The sequence below is a fragment of the Larus michahellis genome, chromosome 21 (assembly GCF_964199755.1).
Source record: "Larus michahellis chromosome 21, bLarMic1.1, whole genome shotgun sequence".
NCBI lineage: Eukaryota > Metazoa > Chordata > Aves > Charadriiformes > Laridae > Larus > Larus michahellis.
In genome coordinates this window covers 6,011,962-6,033,053 of record NC_133916.1, presented here as the reverse complement: position 1 = coordinate 6,033,053, position 21,092 = coordinate 6,011,962, and the positions used below count along the sequence as shown (strand labels likewise).

General features: G+C 45.6%; 1 protein-coding gene and 1 long non-coding RNA gene across 5 annotated transcripts in view; one reads left to right on the top strand and one right to left on the bottom strand.

The window, feature by feature from the left end:
- Positions 1–3,261: 3,261 nt before the first annotated feature.
- LOC141733746 (membrane cofactor protein-like) overlaps positions 3,262–21,092 on the bottom strand; it is a 28,028-nt gene continuing 10,197 nt past the window's right edge. For 2 of the 4 annotated variants that reach the window (XM_074564543.1, XM_074564545.1), the window contains one exon: positions 18,042–19,957. In XM_074564543.1, the coding sequence (XP_074420644.1) occupies positions 19,906–19,957 (52 nt within the window). In that variant the 3' untranslated portion in view covers positions 18,042–19,905. Of the gene's footprint in view, positions 3,385–6,958; positions 7,083–7,382; positions 7,519–7,822; positions 7,912–8,414; positions 8,629–18,041; positions 19,958–21,092 lie in introns of those variants that run through there. The other 2 variants (XR_012584382.1, XM_074564542.1) reach the window with 2 other exon arrangements.
- LOC141733747 (uncharacterized) lies at positions 4,454–11,747 on the top strand. The gene is made up of 3 exons (XR_012584383.1): positions 4,454–5,063; positions 6,740–6,845; positions 7,356–11,747. It is a non-coding gene; the product is annotated as an uncharacterized LOC141733747 (long non-coding RNA).

Genomic DNA, 21,092 nt, shown 5'->3' with positions numbered 1-21,092 from the left:
TCCTGTTGGTTGGGACCCCAGTGAGAATAACAGCGTGTGGACGCGCTGGGCTGGCAAAGAACTGGGAGTGCTGGCCGTTCCTCTGGCGTTCACTAATGAAACTTGGCTGGAAAACAATAAACCTTTCGGAAAAAACCCTAAACCTAACTGTTTGTTGTGACTCTGTAACTTTTCCATTGTTGTCACAGCGGAACAAAACCTGATGCGCAGTACACCATGTAGAATATCCCTTCATGGTCTTTGGGAGCCGTTGTAGCAAATATTCCCATTTTGGAGCTGCAAGTCTCCAGTTTCCTGGAAATCGGCGTGTCCCGGTGACAGGCAGGATGGCACTCTGAGACCGTGACTTGTCTGTTGTTGTCCATGTACGTGTGAAAATATAAGGAAGACTTCGAAGTCTTATTTCTGCTTTTCTTTGAAAAATGAAAGAAAGTATCTCCTTTAAATAATTTCCTATCAGTTTCCTCTAAAAGCCACACTGTTCTGGCAGCTTCTGGTTCAGACCACAGTTCAGTCCCACTAATTGCCTGGGGGCTTTCTGTGCAATAAGGACTATAATTAAGCAAGAGGCACAACTTGAGTAAAATCTGGGAGCAAGGAACTCCCGAATTTCCCTGTCAGCTTTGACCCTGATTCTGCATGCAATGTGGGTCAAATTATTTAATGTCTATTTAATTCAGCCTTCCCATATGCAGAATTATATTAATTTTAAATAAGCAAACATTAAAAACTTGCCAGTTTCCGTAAGTAACAACTAACTTTACTTCTTTATTTGCGGTCAATGTAGACAATTATTTTACCGTAACATAGAGTTAAGTAAGTTTTTTTTTTAAAGGATGATTTTGTATTACAGCATTCAGATTAAAAGAAAATTTTAAGAATTAACCACCCTCTGACTGGTGAGGGGAAACAGCCCTGGCAGATGGGCTACTGTGTTACTGTCCCTGCTGGAATCCCTTGAGCAGAGCTGGCTGGGAATTCTGTGCCGAAATAAGATTTTTGTTGGAAAACCTCACTTTGCTGAGGTTGTGAGTGTTTTGAAGAGTCATCCCCCATCAGCATTTGAAAAACGTATACTATTTGGCTTTTTAAAGCAACTTCCAGGGCTTTGGCTGGTAAGCTGAAGCAGGCTGTGCTAAGCGTGATTACTGTTTGACACTCCCCTGCCCACCTCTGCCTGACTCCTTGCTCCTTCCGTGCCTCCCCAGGGTGACGCGCCGAGACGTCACTTACGTGGCTATTGAGGCCGAGGGGTTATAGATTTACAGCTGCTACGTCTCGGGCAGGAATTTGTTTGGCATAGTCCAGGCCTTCGGATTATTTTGATCTCAGCCTTTTAGTTAAACAGGAACATGCCCCGATTTTAACAATCGCTGTTTCCTGCAGCGGGAGGAAGGTGTGGCCCGTGGCATTTGCACCGAAAGGCGAGCCAAGGCTTCCCCAGCAGGGAGCTGGAAGCGCGGGCAGCACCACCGGGGTTTCGTTCCTCACTAAAAAGACCAAGGGCCTTCCTCAGTGAATGGCTGAGGTTATTTTCTCCCCCACAATCCCAATAATGACGTGCAGGAGGGTTAGATTTGTGTAGCATCAGACCTCGTATGTTATTGCTGTTAAGGTCATTGTAGCATGAGAGCAGGAGACGGAGGTGCCAGAGAGCCAAGGATGCACCTTTCCATAGTTTGGCATGGAAGCAGTGGCAAGCCCACACTTCCTCTGCTCGCTGAGGAATTGCTCCCTCATCCTTCCATGATGCCGAGGGAAACTGCCAACTGACGGCAGAGTTGGCAGCGGCGGCTGGGGGCTCAATCCCGCACACCCTCCTGAAGAAATTTCTGTTTTTTCCCCCCTAACGACCAGCCTGAACCGTTGCACATCCAAGTCCCGATATCTTCTTACATTGCCTAGCACTATCAAAACTATTTTTCTTTTTAATCAACACGTAAGCACCCATGGCACAGTGGTGGTCAGCCATTAGGTCCCCCCTCCCTCGGGAAGGGACACTTTGCTGCCATTTGCACGGTGAGACTAAGCTCCCTCCCTCCCACCGCGGCCGTGGATTATTTCCATTTACCAAGCTTTCTACTGAGGGACTTTGCTCCTTGTAGCCAGTTCTTATAAAACCAAAGTTCTGCCTCCTGCTTTCAGACACAGTTTGGAGGTAAAAAAAAAAGGAAAAAAAAGAGCCAGTAATAAAACATGTACACGGGCTCCAACTGAAACAGAAAAGCAGTCTAGATTTCTCTCATGGAATCACGGCCTCTATTTCCTTACTTCAGCTCACAGAAAATGCCAAAGTCTGCCCAACGTTTAACTGACTCAACTGTGTAATAGGACGGGCCTCATTATTCAGTTCCGAGTACCGGAGCTTTCCAGTGTGCCGTGTTCCCTCACCTGCACACCTGAGTGTTTCCCAGTGCAGTGCGGCTTTCAGCCTTCCTGGGAGCCCAAGTGCCACCACAAAGTAAATACTTACAGTCAGGGGAAGGTAGAAATGTTCCACGGCTGGTCATTTTCAAATGAAAGTAAACCATAAAATAAATGCCGCCTTTCCTCTGAAAGCAAGCAAAAAGATATAATTTGAAATAAATCAAAGCTCCATTTTACTTTCTTAATATACCACAAGGCTGGCAAAATCACTGTGAGCTAAAAGCACCAGTCAACTCTCCCGTTTTGGAGCCTCCGAGTCTTTTATCTTGCTACAGCGCTGTACGCAATCGTGTTCCGGGCTCTGCGGGGTCCCGCGGGTCCAGCGAGATGCCTCTGCCTCGTCCGGGGTGTTGTAAATCAGCCGCACGCTGACGGGAAAACGGGGAATGCGGAAAATCCGCCCTGACCCCGCGTGCTGGTGATAACTCAGGGTAACCGAAACCAGCCCAGGCGGCTTAACATCGCACCCGCCACTGGCCTACTTGGGCGAGCATCGCTGCTGGGTGACTCATTTAAGTAGCCGTAGCGCTCTTACAATTTTACCCTGGTTAACTGAAGCAGTTAATGCTTGCAGCTCTGGCCACAAAGCCTACGCGTAAGGCTCGAAGTCCCATGGGTTTGATTGCATAAGAAACCAAGTCTTGTGGCATTCAGTTGATCAAGCACTACTTCTTTTGGTCACACGGAGGTTTGATTTCCCCTTGCATCAGCTACAACAGACCTTTTACTTTTTTTCTACTGGTGTTCAATTTGCAAGGCTCATCCCCTCCACCCCGCTGTGCTGCTCCCCCAGGCCCTACCTCATAGGAACTTTTTTCTTTTTTTTTTTTTTTTGGTGGTAGAATCATATCTGAGAAACCGGGAGCTTGCAATTCTTCTCATTTGTGTCTGTGCGTAACAGGTGTCATTTTCAGTGTAGTACAGACAAATCCCAAAATAGCTCAGGCTCTTCAGACGCTGCGAAGAGAGAAAAATAGTGGTTACTTCAGCTTTGGTTGTAGTGAAAAACCCAAAGCTCGCAGCCAGCTCTGAAGTCTGGAATTAAAATGGCAGATGTAGCTGTGTAGTAGTTGATCTCTCCCTTGATTTGGGGTTTTTCAAATGGACTGCTGGCGCTCTCGCTTGCTCTTTTGTATATGCAGACTGACGCACGGACTCCCTCACACAGTGCTGCCTCTCCATTAGCTTCTCTTTGATTCCCAGACGCTGTATCTACCACTCATCCTCCTCCACATTTTCTGGTTTTGAGGCTAGAAGATGGAGAGCGCTGCTGCCGGGTGCTGAAGCTGCCGAAGGCACCAGAGTCAGTGCGAGGAGTAGTTTTGGGGGCAGGGGCAGGGAGAGCGCGTCCGTCTGCAAAGTTTTTCTTGCCTGGTGATTCCTGCCGTGCTGAAATACATTGCTGTTTGTGGACTTTCTTTGACGGAGATTAGTGGATTCTGGTGACTCCAGGAATGCTGTTATTAGTTCCCCTGCCCACGCTGAGCATTGTGAATCTGTGTGTGTGATAACACTTATTAATCCTGTTCCGATTAAGAAGAGCCTATAGCTTTCTAGCTCTTTCAGTACCTTATTTTACACCGTGCCTCTGCCCGGTGGCTGAACCACATTCAGATCAATGTATTGCGTCTAGCACAGCAGGGTCCGTGGGTCCAGCAGCAGCCTCGTGCTTTTATGCCCAGAAGACCTGCGTTGGCTCACAGGAGCAGTTCCTTTTAAGTTGTTTTGTGCTTTAGGGTAACTGCCCGCTGAGCATTTGCAAGACATGGGCCTAAAATATTTTATTTTAGGAAGTCAAGCAGTGGTTCCTGTCACCGAAACAGTTAATCAAAAAGCACTAACTCTCTACTGGAACGTGTCTGTGTGTGCGTGTGTGTGTTTTTGTTTTTTAGAGCCAAGAAGATTTGCTTTGGTTTTTTTAAAGCAGAAACCACCACAAAGTTGGCTGTGGTTTCAGCTGTGCTTGTTCGAGATTTGTATTGCTGACTACCAATCCTAAAAGAGTTAACCTAGTAAGTATGACTCAGAAGCAGAGAAGGAGATGCGAGGCTGAGAGCCTCGGAGGAAGCACAGAAAGAGAGGTGAGGAACATAATAATTACCAAAAAAAGGTGCAGAGTCCAGGAGCGACGTTCCCCTCGGTTTGCCTGGCCCTGGCACCGCTGGCACGGGCTCCCTGGAAAGCTGCAGTTCCGCTCTTATAACACAGGGAGCAGGCTGGAGAATTTAGAGCTGCGTCACAGAGCTCAGCGAGAGAGTGAGAGAGCAAGCTCCGTCGATAGGTCTACCAGCAACAGCCCTGCTGCAGCAAGAGGGGAGAGAGGCAGCAAGAGAGGCAGAGAGGGCTCCAGAGAGAGAAGTGACACCAACACCAGGGACTGGGCTCCTGCCACCATCCAGTCTCATTTAAAGATCATATTCGGGCTCGGTTGGCGTAGGAGGCTTCGCCCATTGACGATGCTGGAGACCCGGCGCGCTTAATCCCGCGGGGAGGGAGAGTGGGCAGACACCGAAAGGGTTAACGGAAAGGAAATTTCTGGAACCTTCTATTCTGCGGCGCTACACAGTGAGCGGAGGGCTGAGGACTGCGCAGATGGTGCACGGGCAGAGCTCTTCGGTCCGGTTCGTCTTTCCCACGTACGTACCCTTTGATCAGGATGGGGCTTGAGCTGCATCTACGTATTTTAATTATTTGCAGGGCGCCCCTTTCCCCCGGCGTCCCTAAGTTCGGATCCCGAAGTGCCTGTATTATTATTTTGGCTGGGTATGATTGCTCTGTTCTGCGTCAGAGCTGTTTTCTCAATGGAACGACGGCACAGGTTGTACTAATGTCACTCTTGTCGGCATTGCTGTACTGCAGAGGAGGGTAGTAGTCGTGGGGGAGAGATGACAACTTTGCAAAGACTGCTGTTTTCGTGTTTTGTTTGGGCTTTTTATTCCCCTCTGTCTCTCCAGAGGCTGGCGTGTTGGCGAGGGTTTGGTGGAGGGGTTAACAGGCTCTCTGCGTTTCAGAGCTTGGAGGTTTGTCACTGCGTAGTTCGGAAAGTGGTAAACGGTGACGCAGTGATCATTGCAGGGCATGTCGGCCAGTTTTTAAAAGCACTGGGGACAGGTAGACGGCGCCTTCCAGACGCTTCCACACCAGCTGAAAGGGGTTAAGGATGAGTCGAGACGGGAAGCTAGCATTTAGGGATTAAATGTCATCATTTTGGCGTTGGAAAGTTGTTTACCTTGCTCTCTCCGTGTCTCCATGCTGGCAGCCGTCCAGCTCACATGTGATAGTCTTCCCTGTACTGCTGCATCATTAACTAAGTGGCGGAGCCGGCTCCCCATTGGCCGGGGAGGGCTCAGGGCCCAGAGGCGCCCTCCCATTGGCGGAGGAGGTGATGGCAGGTGAAAAGCCCTCCCGGATTGGCCGAGGGCTGGGTGTCAAATCTCGACGTTGATTTCACTTGCTTCAAAGTGCCGGCAGCTCCCTGCCCGCTCCCTGCCCATTCCCTTCCTGCTCCCTGCCTGCTCCCTGCCTTCTCCGTGCCCGCTGCCTGCTCTCTGCTGGTTCCCTGCCTTCTCCCTGCCTGCTCCTTGCCCACCGCCTTCTCCCTGCCTGTTCCCTGCCTTCTCCTTGCCTGCTGCGTGCCCTCTCCCTGCCCGCTGCCTGTTCCCTGCCCATTCTCTGCCTTCTCCCTGCCCGCTCTCTGCCCGCTCCCTACCTTCTCCCTGCCCGTTCCCTGCCCACCCAGCTCCCAGCAGCAGGCAGGACAACGGCAGTTCCCCCCTGGGACCGGCGGGTGCCAGACCCCGCACCCCGGGTGCTGGGGAGGTTTCGTTTCGCCCTGCTGTCGTGAGGATGACGTGTCAGAGCTGCAAACCACGGGGAAGGGGAAAGTCCTGGCGTCTGGGGCTTTTCTCCTCGTTCCTTTGCTTTCCTGCTACTCCTTCGTAAGGCAGTTAAGTGTTAGCAGGGCTGTAAACTGCTCAGGGCAGGGATTGCACCTGGAAATTATGTCGTGGGAATGACTGAAGAAGCAAAAAAGACTCTTGCCCAAACTCAGCTTTTGTTTGCATAAGTGTGAGTTTGCCAGAGGCTCGGTGAGGGCCGAAGACAGTCCCAAGTGACAGGGCTGTAAAGGCTTGCAAAAGAAGTAACAGTGTTAGAAAGCAGGGACTGAAGGAGGATTGGGAAGGACTAGGTAAGGATGAATGGGAGACTGAGGGCAGAGGGCAGCTCCAGAGAGAGGATGAGGACATGAAGGGGAGAACATTTTTCTCTCTTAACCATTTACTATACTATTTTTTCACCTCTCTTCTTAAAGCGACCAGCAATGAAGATGGCAACTCTGCCTGGAAGTGCTGAGGACACAACCAGCTTTGAGCTTGGTCCTTCTGGCTGAGGAAGTCTCCTGATTATGCAGTGGAGCGGTAACTTTGCTTTCTCGTACAGCAGGGAACATTATTCCATAGCCTTTCATCATACCGAGGCTTAAACAAGTTTAAGGATACAGTAGCATAAGCATTTAATCGACATTACTCACTTGCTGACATCTCCGGCGTCAGGTCCGGTTGTTTAGCAACAACCGCTGGGCTCAGAACCGGCTCAGACGTACTGCGTCCGCCGTCTCCATCGCTTCGGCAACAGCCTGTCCTCTGACCGGCAGCCTGAGGGAGAGGGAGAGAGAAGGGCTGTGTTTACACACGTACACCCACCCCGACTGAATTTTGGTGGTTTGGTTACAAAGGGCGCACGCGCTGCGGTTTTATCCCCGACTCCATTCCTTTGCGCAGTGCCGTAGAGGGGAGGACGCCATTTCCAACGGCAGTGCGGTGGTAGGAACAGGGAGGGAAGCAGAAAAACAGGCAGTAGGTGCCACTCCCCACTTCTTTTCCTCTTTCCCATCTCCACCTTTCTTGCCTCCCCTCCTTTTCTCCCAGATTCCATAGGGAATTTCAGACTCTTACCGCAGTCGTCACAACCCCTCCTGACTCACTGAGCCTTCGCTGGCTGTAGCTGGCTCCCTTGGAGCATCCTTGCCTCCTGCAGCGCCAGTTCCGCAGAGCAGGGGAACAACAGGAATAGCAGCGACGACGGTGGTCCCTGCAGCAAGACGGACAGGCATAAATACACACACATATAGAACGGTCCAAGGCAGCCGCGGAGGTAATGCTTAGCTGAGGAGCGGGGCTAAGAAACGATGCTTGGTTGCGTGGAAGACGGGTGGGTTGAGTCTGCTTTACCGAGTGCTGTCTGAATGGAAAACCCTTTGCATTTCTCCCCATGGCAGTTGTGGGGCGGAGGACCCCATTAATTTGCAAAGCTAGTGCTTCCTAATGGCATTTCTCAGTCCTTTGGAAGAAGGTGCAAACGGCAGCCGGTTATACTTGCGCAGGCATATACGTACTTTTTGAGTATCTGTGTTCAGCGTAGGGATGCATTTGTTTTTATTCCTTTCGCCACCATCTTTTTGCCACAGCGATAGTTTAATTGTGACTAAATGCAGGGAGGGTAAAGAGACAGAGATAAAAGAGGAGTTATTTCAATGTTAAACTTCAGCTGTAAATCTCATTACTTGGGAATTGAGGTTACTGTCAGCAGGTAAATCTGTGGGACTGGCAAGAAACAAGGCTAAGAAGGGGACATGGCATATTTCTGTAGGACAGTAGCGATTTTGCGCATAGGGCTGGTATTGTTACTGTATGTTAGCTGTACGTGGCTAACTGTTCCATAATGGTTTTCTGCGCATTGCCGCAAAAGGGCTTGAGAAAGCTGCGATTTCTTCCTCCCTCTGACACTTGTGTGTGTGTGACATTGTGTAAGCTGATTCATTTTTCTGTATTCTGGTTTCCTTCCTTTGTAAAGTGGGCTTTATTATATCTCTCAGCCTTAGTGCGGCATTATGACGCAGCGTTCGTTAATGCGTTGGGTCTGTTGGCAAAATACGTGCAATTTGCTTGGGAGTTTTGACTGTTCAAGAATTGCAAAATTTGGTAAAGAAAGTTAAGGATTGCAAATGCTCACGACATAAATTTAAAAGCGTTACCATCTGATTCTTCTTTGATATCGAAGGAGGGCTCTCTGACTGACGAGACAGCCATGATCTCTTCCTGCACTTGTTTTGCCGATGGTCATGTTACATCTGTGACGCAGTCCGATTTTGCTGTTGGGTCCAGTCTGTGCTTTACGGAGTTGAGCTGATGAGGGCACAAGCTTGAATACGGTTAGAAACATTAATGTAATATTGATGTTAAAGGTCGCAACCATACCTGAAGTGGCAGGAATATCAGCATCCACCTATTTCACCACCCCCAAACGGCGCAGGAATTGGAATGAACACAGCAGCACCCCTAGCCATTTTGTTGCTCACAGAGTAGACTCTAAGCCTGCAGCGCTGCTGCTGCTGCTGCTGTTCATTTCCATGTCATACAAATACAGCGTTGGGCTCTGTGTCAGGAGCTTTACTGATGCTGTGAGAAGCTTAAAGTCTACAAGCAAATGTTTCTCTTTTCTTATTTGGGAAAATTGATTAAAATGTCCAAATGCTAAATATTCTACCCCCATTCCTTTTACAAATCACTTCCAGGCCTATCCAGAAAATTCACTGCTGCCATGTATTTTTTTTCTAGAGCTTGTTCACCATGTTTTCTTACAGTTTAATAGGGGTGTGGCTGGGGAAGGGTAAGATTTTAGTTGGTTAAGTATCTGTATCGCTGCTGCTAATGGGCAGAGATGTAGGCAAGAGATATGAGTTGCCCATATCCTCTATGTATCTGTACATAGATATAGGTAGTCCCACGCCTGGGTTGCGAAGATGCCCGTGTTCTGGAATGAGAAGGGAGTACTCCATTCTGTTCTCACCCACCCAAAAGTCTTGGTGCAAAGGCGGCAGTAGACACGGCCAACGCGGGAATCTCACAAAATGGTTTCAACGGCATTCAGAGATGGCAGTGCCGTTTATACTGGCACGGCTCCGAGAGAGGTACCGTGAGCCGCCTGCTGCAAGGTCATTCCCCTGACTCATTGTCAGCAACCAGTTGGTTCAGGAACTCCCAATCCACATTTCTTGCAAGACTGGCAGTGCTCGAGTCCTGAACCTGGGGAGGAGGCTCGAAAATTAATGCTACTGCAGTAGTGGGCCACTGAGTGCAAAAGCTTAGATCCAAAAAAATTCTGCGTCTCAGAAGTGTTTTAAAATCCTTATCTATAATTTCTTTCTTGAGCTAAGTACAAAAACTTAGCACTAGTTCCCTCATCCCCTTTCCCCCAAGACTTCCTCTGGACTGCTGGGAATCGGGCAGGTATTTAAGAATTAGGCATCAACTAACATTGTGTTCCAGGAAAAAAAAAATCTGTATATATTTGCATTTCTGTCCCTGTAGTCTTTATCAGGCGGACTCCGCAGGCTGCTCTGAGTTCACCAGCGTCTGTCAAGCCAGCGTTGTCTCACGTGCTTTCAGTTTCAGGTACCTCAGCTCAATAGCTGTCTCGTCCCCTCCTGGGTTTCCACATTTTTCTCCAGTGTTCCTATTTGTCCATGTCACCAGTATTTTCAGTTGACTCAGGGCAACCAACCATGGCTGTGCTAGGGCTGGCTCTAGTCTCCCCAGCATCACAGGCAGCAGTGGAGTGGTTAACGTCCTGAGGATTTGAGCTAAATAGCTTATTTTGTCCCCATCTTTGCAATAACGAAGCTCAATTTGGGGAAATGTTACCTGGCTCCTTTCAAACAGAGAGGAACATGGGGGCCACTGCAGGACAAGCACGGATGCGAGCGGACCCCTCCTGCTCCCAGTTTTGCCAGCCCACCTCCCCAAGCCCTGGGGCCGCCTCCTGCCCTGACCGTGCTTAAAGTCAGCCTTAGCCTTCAGCATCATTATTCTCCAGCATCATTATTCTCTAGTTTTCAAAGGGAAAGAACCTGGCTGCTAATCCTGATGCCAGTGACGACTCTTCGCCTACAGGGAGGCATATGTGATAGCTTGTCTGCTAAAAACTGAGCCAACACAGTGTGATTCAGACCTTAAGCTTTCCAAGGAAGAGAGCTATTTCTGAGTTAAGCACATCTCTTCAGCTCCCCACACAAACACTCTTTATCCAGTGCAAATGGTGCATAGTAGGTGTCCAACAGCAGCCACTGGTTTTGTATTTGGATATACAGCTCAAATGCTTCTGAAACATTTGACGATGGCTCTCAAACATACAGTGGAGTTTCGGTGATAGACAGAATGATGGAACCAAACAGCTCACGTGCGCAGGGGACTCAGACGGAGTTTGGTCAGTGCTTTTCTCCACCTTTTTTGCCAGGTCCTTCTACTGCGGACAGTCTTAAGATACAGCAGGGTACTGAAGGCATGTTTCAGATGTCTGGTTTAAGGGCAGGTTATACTTCAGTAAACAGCTGGCAGTATTTGTTTCCTTATTCTCTTCACTGGCACAGGACATTCTTTTGTCTCTTGAACGACACAAAGAAAAATACGACTTCCCTTGACATTACCTGAGGTAGCTGGAACGGTGGCGTTGGGGGAACACCATGTTCCTGAACTGACTATACAAATCACAACAATCATCTCCCTGTGACTGCTTTCAAGACCTGCAATCAATACTTTATATTCTAAGGTGATGCTTAGGTACAGAAGTTAGCAATAGAAAATTACTTTTCTGGTCTCAGCTACTTTGGGGGATAATATTTTTTACTGTAGCTAGTTTTGTAATGTGCTGTTCAGTCAGGCTGTGTATGGCTACATTTGATGAGATTTCAGTGCTGCACCTTCCTACTGCTCTTCCACGACCCGGGTCATGTAAGTCCAATGCTTTTTTTCCCCTGTGTAAGTTTGCCCAGTTTCACCTCATCGTGCCTTGTAAAACCTGAAATCCTCAATAGGATTCACCAGTTCAGTAGTTCCTGTGCCCTCCAAACAGGCTGTGGTTTTTGCCTAGGAACTCTCATGAAAGCAAAGGCAGCAGAAAACTGTCTGACTCTGGGCAGGTCAAAGCAATTTCAGATGAGCAGCTGGGAAGCAGAAGATTAGAAACCATAGCCCTAATATCTAGCACTCCTAGAATGGTAACCGTGCTCCCTTTAGTTCAGAATAGCTTTGGGGCAAGCAATAACAAATAGCAAATAAGTGTTATATTTTACTTAGCAGTCTGAAACAAAGTTCTGGGATTTAAAAAAAACCAAACAAACAGGTCTTGTGAATAAATCCTAACTATTTTAGTGATATTTTGCTGTTGTGAGAGGTCCCTTCCACCATAGACGGTTGTATGATTCTATCTCCAAGTTTCTCCAAAAGGTCTGTAATCTGGAAATTAAAGGTCTCTTGCACGTTTTTTAGCCTCCTTTGTTAGACCTAAGCACCACAGAAAATGTGGATCAGCGCAGCAGAATCACAAAAAGGCAGCTGGTATGGCCCATCACATCCTCCGGTGTGCCTGGGTCAACGCTAGTGTTGAACTCTCTTGCCCTCAAAATGAGGTTTGCTGCATCCGAACCACCAATATCTGTTTGCCAGCACTGACGACGCGCTCTCTCAAAGCTCACCCAAAGCAGCAAGAGTTACCACACGGCAGTGTGCCGTCAGGGAGGCCACCACACAGAGAGAAAAGGCCACCATGTGCCTCTCAGACCTCATCACAAGCCAAATTTCAGCCATCGCAGACACGACCTGTCACCTGGCCTGCCCTAAATTATCTGGAAAAGCTGCTTCTCCCTACATCAAACAAACAAGCAAACAAAAACCTGGCCGCCTTCTCATCCCCAAACCCTGGAACAATTGCACCGTTTTAAAAAATGGGTTAGAATGACAGGCAGCTCGTTGACAGTTCAGCACAGTTAGACAAACACTAGTGAGTGCTCTGACAGATTACCCTTAACAGGAATTGAAATTAGTGACTCCAAACGTCAAGCAGGCCTGACTGTCCCATTGCTCAAATAGAGCTAAATGGGACAAAAAGCTCTCTGGGCTTTTACCCACAGGATGCCACAGGCCAGTGTTCAGCCACCTTGGGGTTTTGGGGCGGGGAGGCAGATAGCACACGGTTTGCAGACCCAGAGTGCCTGGCTTTTATCTTCACTCTTTATACTGCAATTGTAAGGCTACAATGGTAAGACTAACGGAATAAGCTATGCTCACTCAGGAACACAGTCTGGAGGGTTTATTTTGATCCTCATCAAGGAAAAAAAATGTTTCCATTATGCTTTTAAACTCAGGAGGGAAGTCCATGTTTTCGCTGCCCATAATAGCAGTAGCATCTCTAGAGCCATCTTCTCGTCCCAGTCACCAACCTCCCAAAGCAATGCAGCATCTCCCCTGCCTTCGCCCAGCCCGGGTCAGTGCTGCTGCCGCACAGAACACCCTACACACCGCCGACAGGCTCAGCCTGCAAGTTAGGGCACATTTGTCCATACCTGACCTATGCAACACCACACAGTAACAGAGCTGCACAACAAACAGATGCAGTTACACGCTCCCCCGGGCGGAGGAAGCTTTTTTTGAAACCTTAGAAGTTCACTCATTTCAATTCCCCTTACAGGTCACCACTTGCACTGTCACACCCCTCTGTCCTGCACCTGGCCCTGCTCTGACTCATTCCCTGACTGCGAGGATGATGCACTGAGCTCACATTTTCTGCATGTCAAACGGGAGTATTTTCTCCAGGGCAGACCAGAGCCTGACAAACCATGAGTTTGACTCTGTGACTGGAAAATGGAGGAAAAAAAAAAGTCTATGATGCACACAGGATCATGCAGAGATCTGTTTTGCTTACTGTGGAAGCCCCAGAAATGCCTTAATTTATAAGTTGCATGTTGTGAAAAATCAGGTCTGTGACATCCAGGCTTGCCTTGTTCCTGCAGCCTAGATTAAAGGTCTTAGGCTAGGGAGGAAGTTCCCTTTCATGGGGGAGGCAGGGATTTCTTCCCTTTCTGCCTTTGTCGCGTGTGCAAAGCATAAAGCAGTGTGAAGTCCATGAAAGGCTTTGAGATGTTCCTCTGAAAGAAGGCACAGAACAGTACTGCTACTAAAATGTGTCTGGAAAAGGAGGAAAAAAACAGAATGCTAATATTGTACTTTTTCTGCTATTACTTCGTGAAAACTCCAGAACACTTTGACAAAGCCAACTATAGCTGACAGCATTTGCTTGTCTCCACACACACACACGTATGTGTCCATATGTACACATCCAGCATGCAGGAAATGCTTGGGACAAGCAGTGGTTTATTTTTCCGCATGTGTGCATATTAATAGCTGAATGCTGTGTATGACAGCATCTTGAATTGCTTTCTTTTTTCTCCTCCCCTCTGCATGCTGCCTGCCCAAGCATGCTATTAGGTTTGGAAAGATCTGTCACAGACGTACCCTACATAAAAGGGTGTACCTGCAGTTCAGCCGAAAAGGCTGCTCGGAGGGAAGGGAAGCTTGTTAAAGCATAGAACGATCTTCGGGTAGCCTGGACGAGGGGCAGCAGCATCTTAATTATGCTGAAGTGAAACCTGGTTTTATCAAACTACACAGAATGGATGAGCCATTGGGCTTTAAGGGCTGCATGGTATTTCTGGGAAGGTTAGTCTGCATAGATGTTCAGACCCAGTTCAGACTCTGGAAGTCTCCCACCTCTAGGGAAGCTCTGCTTTTCAGCAGCACAAACAGAAGTGACATTTCCACCAACTGTTTTTGAAAACCCTAATGGAGATTTCTTTTTACTGTTAAGGCACATGCTTAATATTGAGACAAGAAAAAAAACAAAGCAACCCTCGCTCTTAGCCTGTTTCTGAAAGATGCTGCTGCGGTACTTCATCTGTGCTGCAACTGACCTCTCAGTCCAGCTTTTCAGTAGTAAATCTTTCGCTGATAATACAGGGTGCCTCATGAATAACTGTGCCAGCAAGACAGACACTGGGGAGGGAACCTGCTTTCCACTTGTCTTTCACCCTGTTGCCCCAGATAATGGATTTAGAAACTACAGTAAATATCCAGACACAGTAATCTAGTACAGTCTTTCCCCTTCCTCCACCCCCCTTTCTTAGAAGGACATGCTCTTTTTCTCTGAGCTTTTCCTCTGCCGCCTGTGGGTGCGCATTAGGATATCGGCACTGAAACAGATTCTTTGATCCGGTTACAAAACTAATGCAAGGAGTTGCCAAAAACCCAGGGCATGAATAACTCCTACTCCCAACTCCACTTCTGTTGCACTTTATTCCACTTTACATCAGCTTCTGCATCAGCACAGGTTAGCCATGGTGGCCAGGGTTTGGAAGTTACCAGATAATGCATGTGTGTAGTCATTCACCGGCTTCAAGAGGCCACATCTATCCCCGCTGTACTGAGACACATACACTGAAGGTAACGACCACGGCTGAGCTGCACCACAGCACTGCCCAGATGTAGTCCATTGCCAGTAGCCATCAGCCACTCACCCACACGCTCTCCTACTTCCTTGACAACCTTCGTTAAACCATTTACAGTTAGATTCGCAAACGCTCCCTTTTTAGCTTTCGTTCTGACCCACACTCAAAGTAGTTTCCACGCAATTTATTTTCATTGCCCCTACAGAGTTTAAAACTTGTCTCACAAAGATCTGCAACTCCTTGCTGATGAAAAGCCTGCTATTTGCAGCCCATGTGACACCGCTGAAAAGGAAGTTCCATCATGATAGTCACATTTCCTGTCCCTCTCACAAAAAGCACCTGACCTGTCCTCTCTGATGAATCCGAGATCAGTACGTGATGAAAAGCCACAACACTCTCTGCCTCGGACAGAATGAGGGTTATAGCCTGGCTCTATCTGCAATGGCATAAAAAAGCGTTCCTGTACAATGCAAACTTCCTCCCCACTGCAAGGCACATCACGCTCTGCACTGCAAAGAAGTCAGACCTTTTTCACTCCTTGCTGGTAAGAGCTTCAGTATATTGCACCCAGCTATGAAAGGAAATTAGTCATTGCCAGAGCAGCGGGTTTCTTCATCAGGTATTTCACTTCTCCTACATCAGCCTCAACTATTCACAAGACGCAAAAAAAAAAAAAAGTGTGCCAATAAAGTAACTAACCCGAAGTTAACTGTCTTACTTTCTAATAAAATTAAACAAATGACTTTTTCTCTAGGTATGGTGGAGATGAAGGATTTTCTCTCTCAGCCTGCAGCCAAGCACGAGATGTGTCTTCCTCTGGAAGCTGGTTTCACATGGTGGCTTAGATTTTCCCACTTTGTATCTAGCACCATTTGAAATCAGTGTTCTAGGAGCAAGAATTACAGCGTGGGAGGAGATCAAGCAGCTGCTAACTTCACCGACGGGCTCTGCTCCTTAAAACTGCACTTTTTCCAATGGTTATTTTTTTGCCAGCCATCCACTTTGTAACATCATCTGATTTCTAGACACTTAAACAATCACTGTATACACCCTCTCAAGCTAGGGCCACAACAGGAACAGCTTCCTTCAACTGTATTTCTACTTAATAAACAATGGATATTGAGTTAAAGTTGTCCAGAGTAAAGTGATCCGAAAATTGCATGAAAACCAACGTAGTACTTCTTGCATCCTGACAGGCAGAGTACGTTTCCTTTATTATATGATCGCTAGGACCCTAACATTTAATTTACTAACTTAGAGGAAATGAATTTCCACGCAGTGCTTGGGGACTCCATCACCATGGAATTATCATTCCACAGCTCCCAGAGACTCGCTCTGCAAACACAGATATTCTCTACAACAATCTGATCTCAGCAGTTAAACACAAAAGTGCCTTCAGCAATCACGATGATGTCACACTGGTGCACACAGAATCCACTCCTTTTTCTAGAATTATTTTTTTTTATTGCTGGTACTTCTAATAAAGTTTCAGAGGACTTCTATTCCCTTGCATCCAAACCACTGAAATGAAGCTAAACTATTTTTGCTTGACCTCACTATTGTCAAACACGACACAGAAAAGACGATCGCTGTGTGGACGAAGCATTTGATCAGACCACTTTAAAGAATGCGTAGCTGTCATCTACAAGAGGATTCTTCTCTGAGCCAGGAAAATGTCTCTTACACAGGCTGACCGATTTCTCTTGGTGTTCAGAGTCTCAGTTTTTGTCTAGCACCATTTGAAATCGGTTATGATGTAGGGGGAAAAGCAACAATAATGGAAAACTTCATTCCCCCGCCCCCCAAAGTCCTTTTAAATAAACACCATCAAAAGCACGCTCTCGCTTCACAAACACGTACGGTATTGCTTTTCTGTTCTCTGACCTGAAGTTACACCTACAGGCTGAACATCCTGCACTAAAGGAGGACAGTCAGCATCAGGCTCAACTAGGAGGGATGCTGAACGAGAAAGCAAAGCATCTGTTCAAACACCTAACTAAGATTCTTCATCTCCAGCAAGCCAGGGCCCATGTGTGAGAGCACAGCCACCTTCTGACCACTTCTATTCCATGTGCTATTTGTTTGCCTTAACCTGTTATTTACTCAGATTTTTTTTTTTTCCTTTTAAATAAAATTGTGTGCTACTTGGTATTGGGCTCTGTCTCAGGTAGACAGATTGCATCTTTCCCTGCTGGAAAATACCTAATTGCTGCAAGTCTCTTCATTTCAGGCCCCAGCTCCATTTCCCCCACCCCACGTGAACCGTGCTCAAAAATGAGCATTTGCACTGATTTTAAGTGTAACTCTGAGAAACCTACCCGTTACCGACACCTCACCCAACATAATATCAAACAGGTAACGCTGTACCTCTGTTTTGTTACTCCCACTGTGAGAACATCACTTATTTTACCAGTAGATGGCAACAACACATTTTTACTACATGCAGCCTTTTTCTTAGCACAAAGTTCATGTGTTCATGACTCTTAATTATCAGTTCCAGATTCTAAAATGAAATAATTCACATGGGACTGAGTTTTAGAAAAATGGTGCAGAACTCATGACAATTAGGGCAAATTAATTTGTAATGTTTAAGTCAAATTGCCTAGTAGCTGCCTATCCCATCGATGCTCACTGCAATACCAAAACTTAACAAAAGCTGTGTAGTTTACATACTGTCATCATTTGCAGTCCACACCAACTGATTTTGGGTATCACAACCACAAATGTAAAAAAATACGGCATATTAGTTATTTTTCTATTCCACCTTCTGAAAGGCTTCATTCTATAAGGCAGCTGACTCCATACATTTCTTTGCAAAGAATGTTAAGTGCATTTTGAGTGTGAGCCTCAGACAATTAAAAATAATCACATTCTACTCAACATTTTACTTAAAACCGCCTAAACTCTCTTCCCTAAGGATTACATCTGTCACACACTGGACAGAAGTGCCAGAACGCACTATGGGATTCGGTCTTTGACTTAGTGTTACATCAGAACAGCCCCGTGATAAATCCGCCTCTTCTCCATCAAGTTTTTACCAAATTTCTCAGGAGTGAACACTGTAAGGTTTTGGAGGTTCTATGAAACTCTCTGCAATTCCAAAGGAAAACCAAAAGGCCACTCAGCAAATTAGAACGCATTCTCTACACTACCATTAAGCAATTCTGTGCACAAACTGCAAGCTTAAATCTCAAGAGTTACCACCTAATGCAAGTTTGGTACATGAAAAATCATCTTAAGAATCTGCTTACGTGACGAATGAAAGACAAACACTTACTGCTACGTAATTTAACATTTTTATTTGTAATATTACAAGTCATCACTCGTCTTTACATCTGGAAAAAAGCGTAAAAATAAGGCCATTTTTTACAGTTATTTCACTTCAGCATTAAGTGCATTTCAGCATATTTTAAAACATTAAAGATGCCACACATAATCAAGCTGTCTAGTGACCACCACACTGAATTCCCAGTATATTATCATAGTATTTACAAACAATTATCAAACTAGGTATTGGCTAGCCAATGAGCAGCAAGTCATTCTGTGCAGCCAAAACTCCTTTTTAATAACCAGAGACTATTATGAACTCTTAACAATACAACTGCTGGGATTGTCCCAAAAAGCCCTAGAAAGTCCTAAATAGCGTTATTCAAACAATCTGTTCCCGACGGCGGAGAGCACTGCCAATCCACCACAGACAAGAAAGAATAGTTTAAATGCTGCCTCAGCCATCTGAAGTGAGGCCATTTGGTTTTTCTGGGAAAATTGGTTCTTATGTTGACAGCAAACTCAGAGATTCACAAAGCCACAACCTGCCCTAATTAAGCTTTTGGTTTTAATAAGGAATTAGGAAGAGCAAGTGTGCATTTGAAGTAACAGCTATCAATGGACGACTGAGTCTCAATCCATGGCAAACGCTGTGATGGGAGCTCCTGGAGCCACAGGCTCGACTAAAACACATCCCGAAGCGATAGCAAGCAGCTACATACAGAGACCACAACCACTGCCACCACCAGCACACCCGCTCCTCCACTCCCCCAACTAACCCGCTTTGGTCTTCCTTGAACGTGAAAAGAGAAGGGAGTCAGACAGGGAAAGGCTTCTGTTTCCCAGCAGATACCAGACGCTAAATCTAGCATTGCAGAGATAGATTTAGCATCATAATCTGTATACAGAGATTTAAAATGCCGTATGTGAAATACATGATTTCAAATAAAAAAAGCAAGGAAGCTCGATGCATATAGCGCCCTTTCTACCCCAAAAAGCAACAAAATTATCTCCAAAACTAACATCAAGGCTCAAGAAAAATCAAGCGTCCTAAGGAACTTCTACTGTGCTCCTGGTAGGAGATGGCTACCACCGGTTTCTCTGCAGTTCCTTTAATTAGTATCTTCTGTCAATAGGCCAACAAATTCAAAGGCAGAGGATACCTTTGCTACAAAACTGTCAATTTTGCATTCCAACAAATGCACTGTAGTCTTTCTAGGACTATATTAAAGAGCTAGAAATATATATGGCTTTTTTCCTTCATAAAGGCAATGGAAAAGCTATGCAACTCTGATTTAAAGGCACATTTTAATTCATTAGATATACAGAAACCAACTTTGGCAAACAAGGAGGTAGTATATATAAGATCTAAACTGTGATAAAAAAAGACATAGCCTTAAAAGGCACCAATCTCTTAAAGAAATGAATAATAAAACATTTCAGAATATAAGAGACAACATAATCATTTATATCACCTCAACCACAAAAATGAACATGAAACACATTCGGATTTTAGAGAGCAGAACTAATACCGGATAGTCTTCTGTAAGAAAAGAGGCAGCACTGAAGGCAGCAGGCAGCAGCTGGCACTGTGACAGTGACAACGTCCAGTACTCCCGCCGACACAGCCACTCTTGCATGCTATGGGTACGGGCCTTTAAGTCCGTTTCACGTACACAGAAAAGACAATATGAATGGCCCATAAGGAAAAGCATATATGTATGCCTAGTAATGATCTCCTACTCCAGTTAATCAGTAGTGTAAGACATAGTACAAGATATTTGTCTACAGAAACTCAATGCAAGTGCAATCATTTTCCATTTCTGATTGGCATATTCAACTGTGAATTCCCTCCCACACCCAAAAAAGGTCAGTCATGGTTTACAGATCTTATATTCGGCAGTATATGGAGTGCTGTCACGTTTCCTACAAACAAAAAAACAGGTCAAATCAGAGATTTTACATTTAAATAGTTTTAACATTTATTCTGAAAGCACGTCCTTACTTTTATCATTAAATCAACAGTTAAAGTCATGAAACTACACCCTTATTTGTCCTCATCTTACAAGGCAACTGTTAGACTGAGGAGATATTTTCTTCATTTCATCTACCAGACTGCTAAGAATGACCCACGGAGTAGAAGAGCATTTGATCCAACAGGATTATTTCAAGTTATGAACAGACCATGCCCGAGTATTACCAAAAACTGAACACAGACAGAACAGCTACAGGATTCCTAACTAATTTGGAGACTACATCAGGAGCATTCCTTATAATTTATTTTAAATACAGTATGTTGTTTAGTACACATTTTATAACCAGAAGCTGAATATTAGTTTGTGGGAATTTTGATTTTGTAGTCCACTAACAGCATATTTACAATACTTAAACACAGTAGGATTAAAATTCATAATTACATCCATATACACGTATTTTCAAGTTCTTGAATAACTCCTGTTTTGCTTTACAGAAAAAAAAAACCACCAAACCTCTGCACTATTACGCTAGGTCTCTAAGGAGTTCTAGATACCGTAAGAAAAACTCAGTTGTTAATAGTGTGTACACATACCAGACCATTCATTTTTCTTATCATTGTCACGTGCAAAAGGTTGAGATTGGACATAAGAACTCTTGATTCCTTTTTTTTCCTCTCTCCAAAAATAAGCCCAGCTAACGCAGAAAACTAATCCTATCTCAGTTAGAAACATCTTACTTCAGAGATAAAGACGGTATTACTTAATCCATACATTATTTCGGAATAAACTCCAAGCTGAATTTTCCTATATGCCATCTCAAACTTATCAAAAGTACCGAAAAGTCACTTGTTCTTTCAAAGTAAGTAAAATCAAGACTATGCATTTGAAAAGAACCTTTACATCCAGTTAGAATAAGAGACAGAACATTTCAACCATTACCTTCTCAGAACTGTGCAGTGGAGAAAAGTGACACAAATGAAATACTAGTCTACGAAAGTATTTGTAGTGCAAACTCTAACTGTTAAGGTAGTAATTGCAAAATACTGAAAAACGAACAGTCAAACTAAGCTGTCCTGTCTTAACTC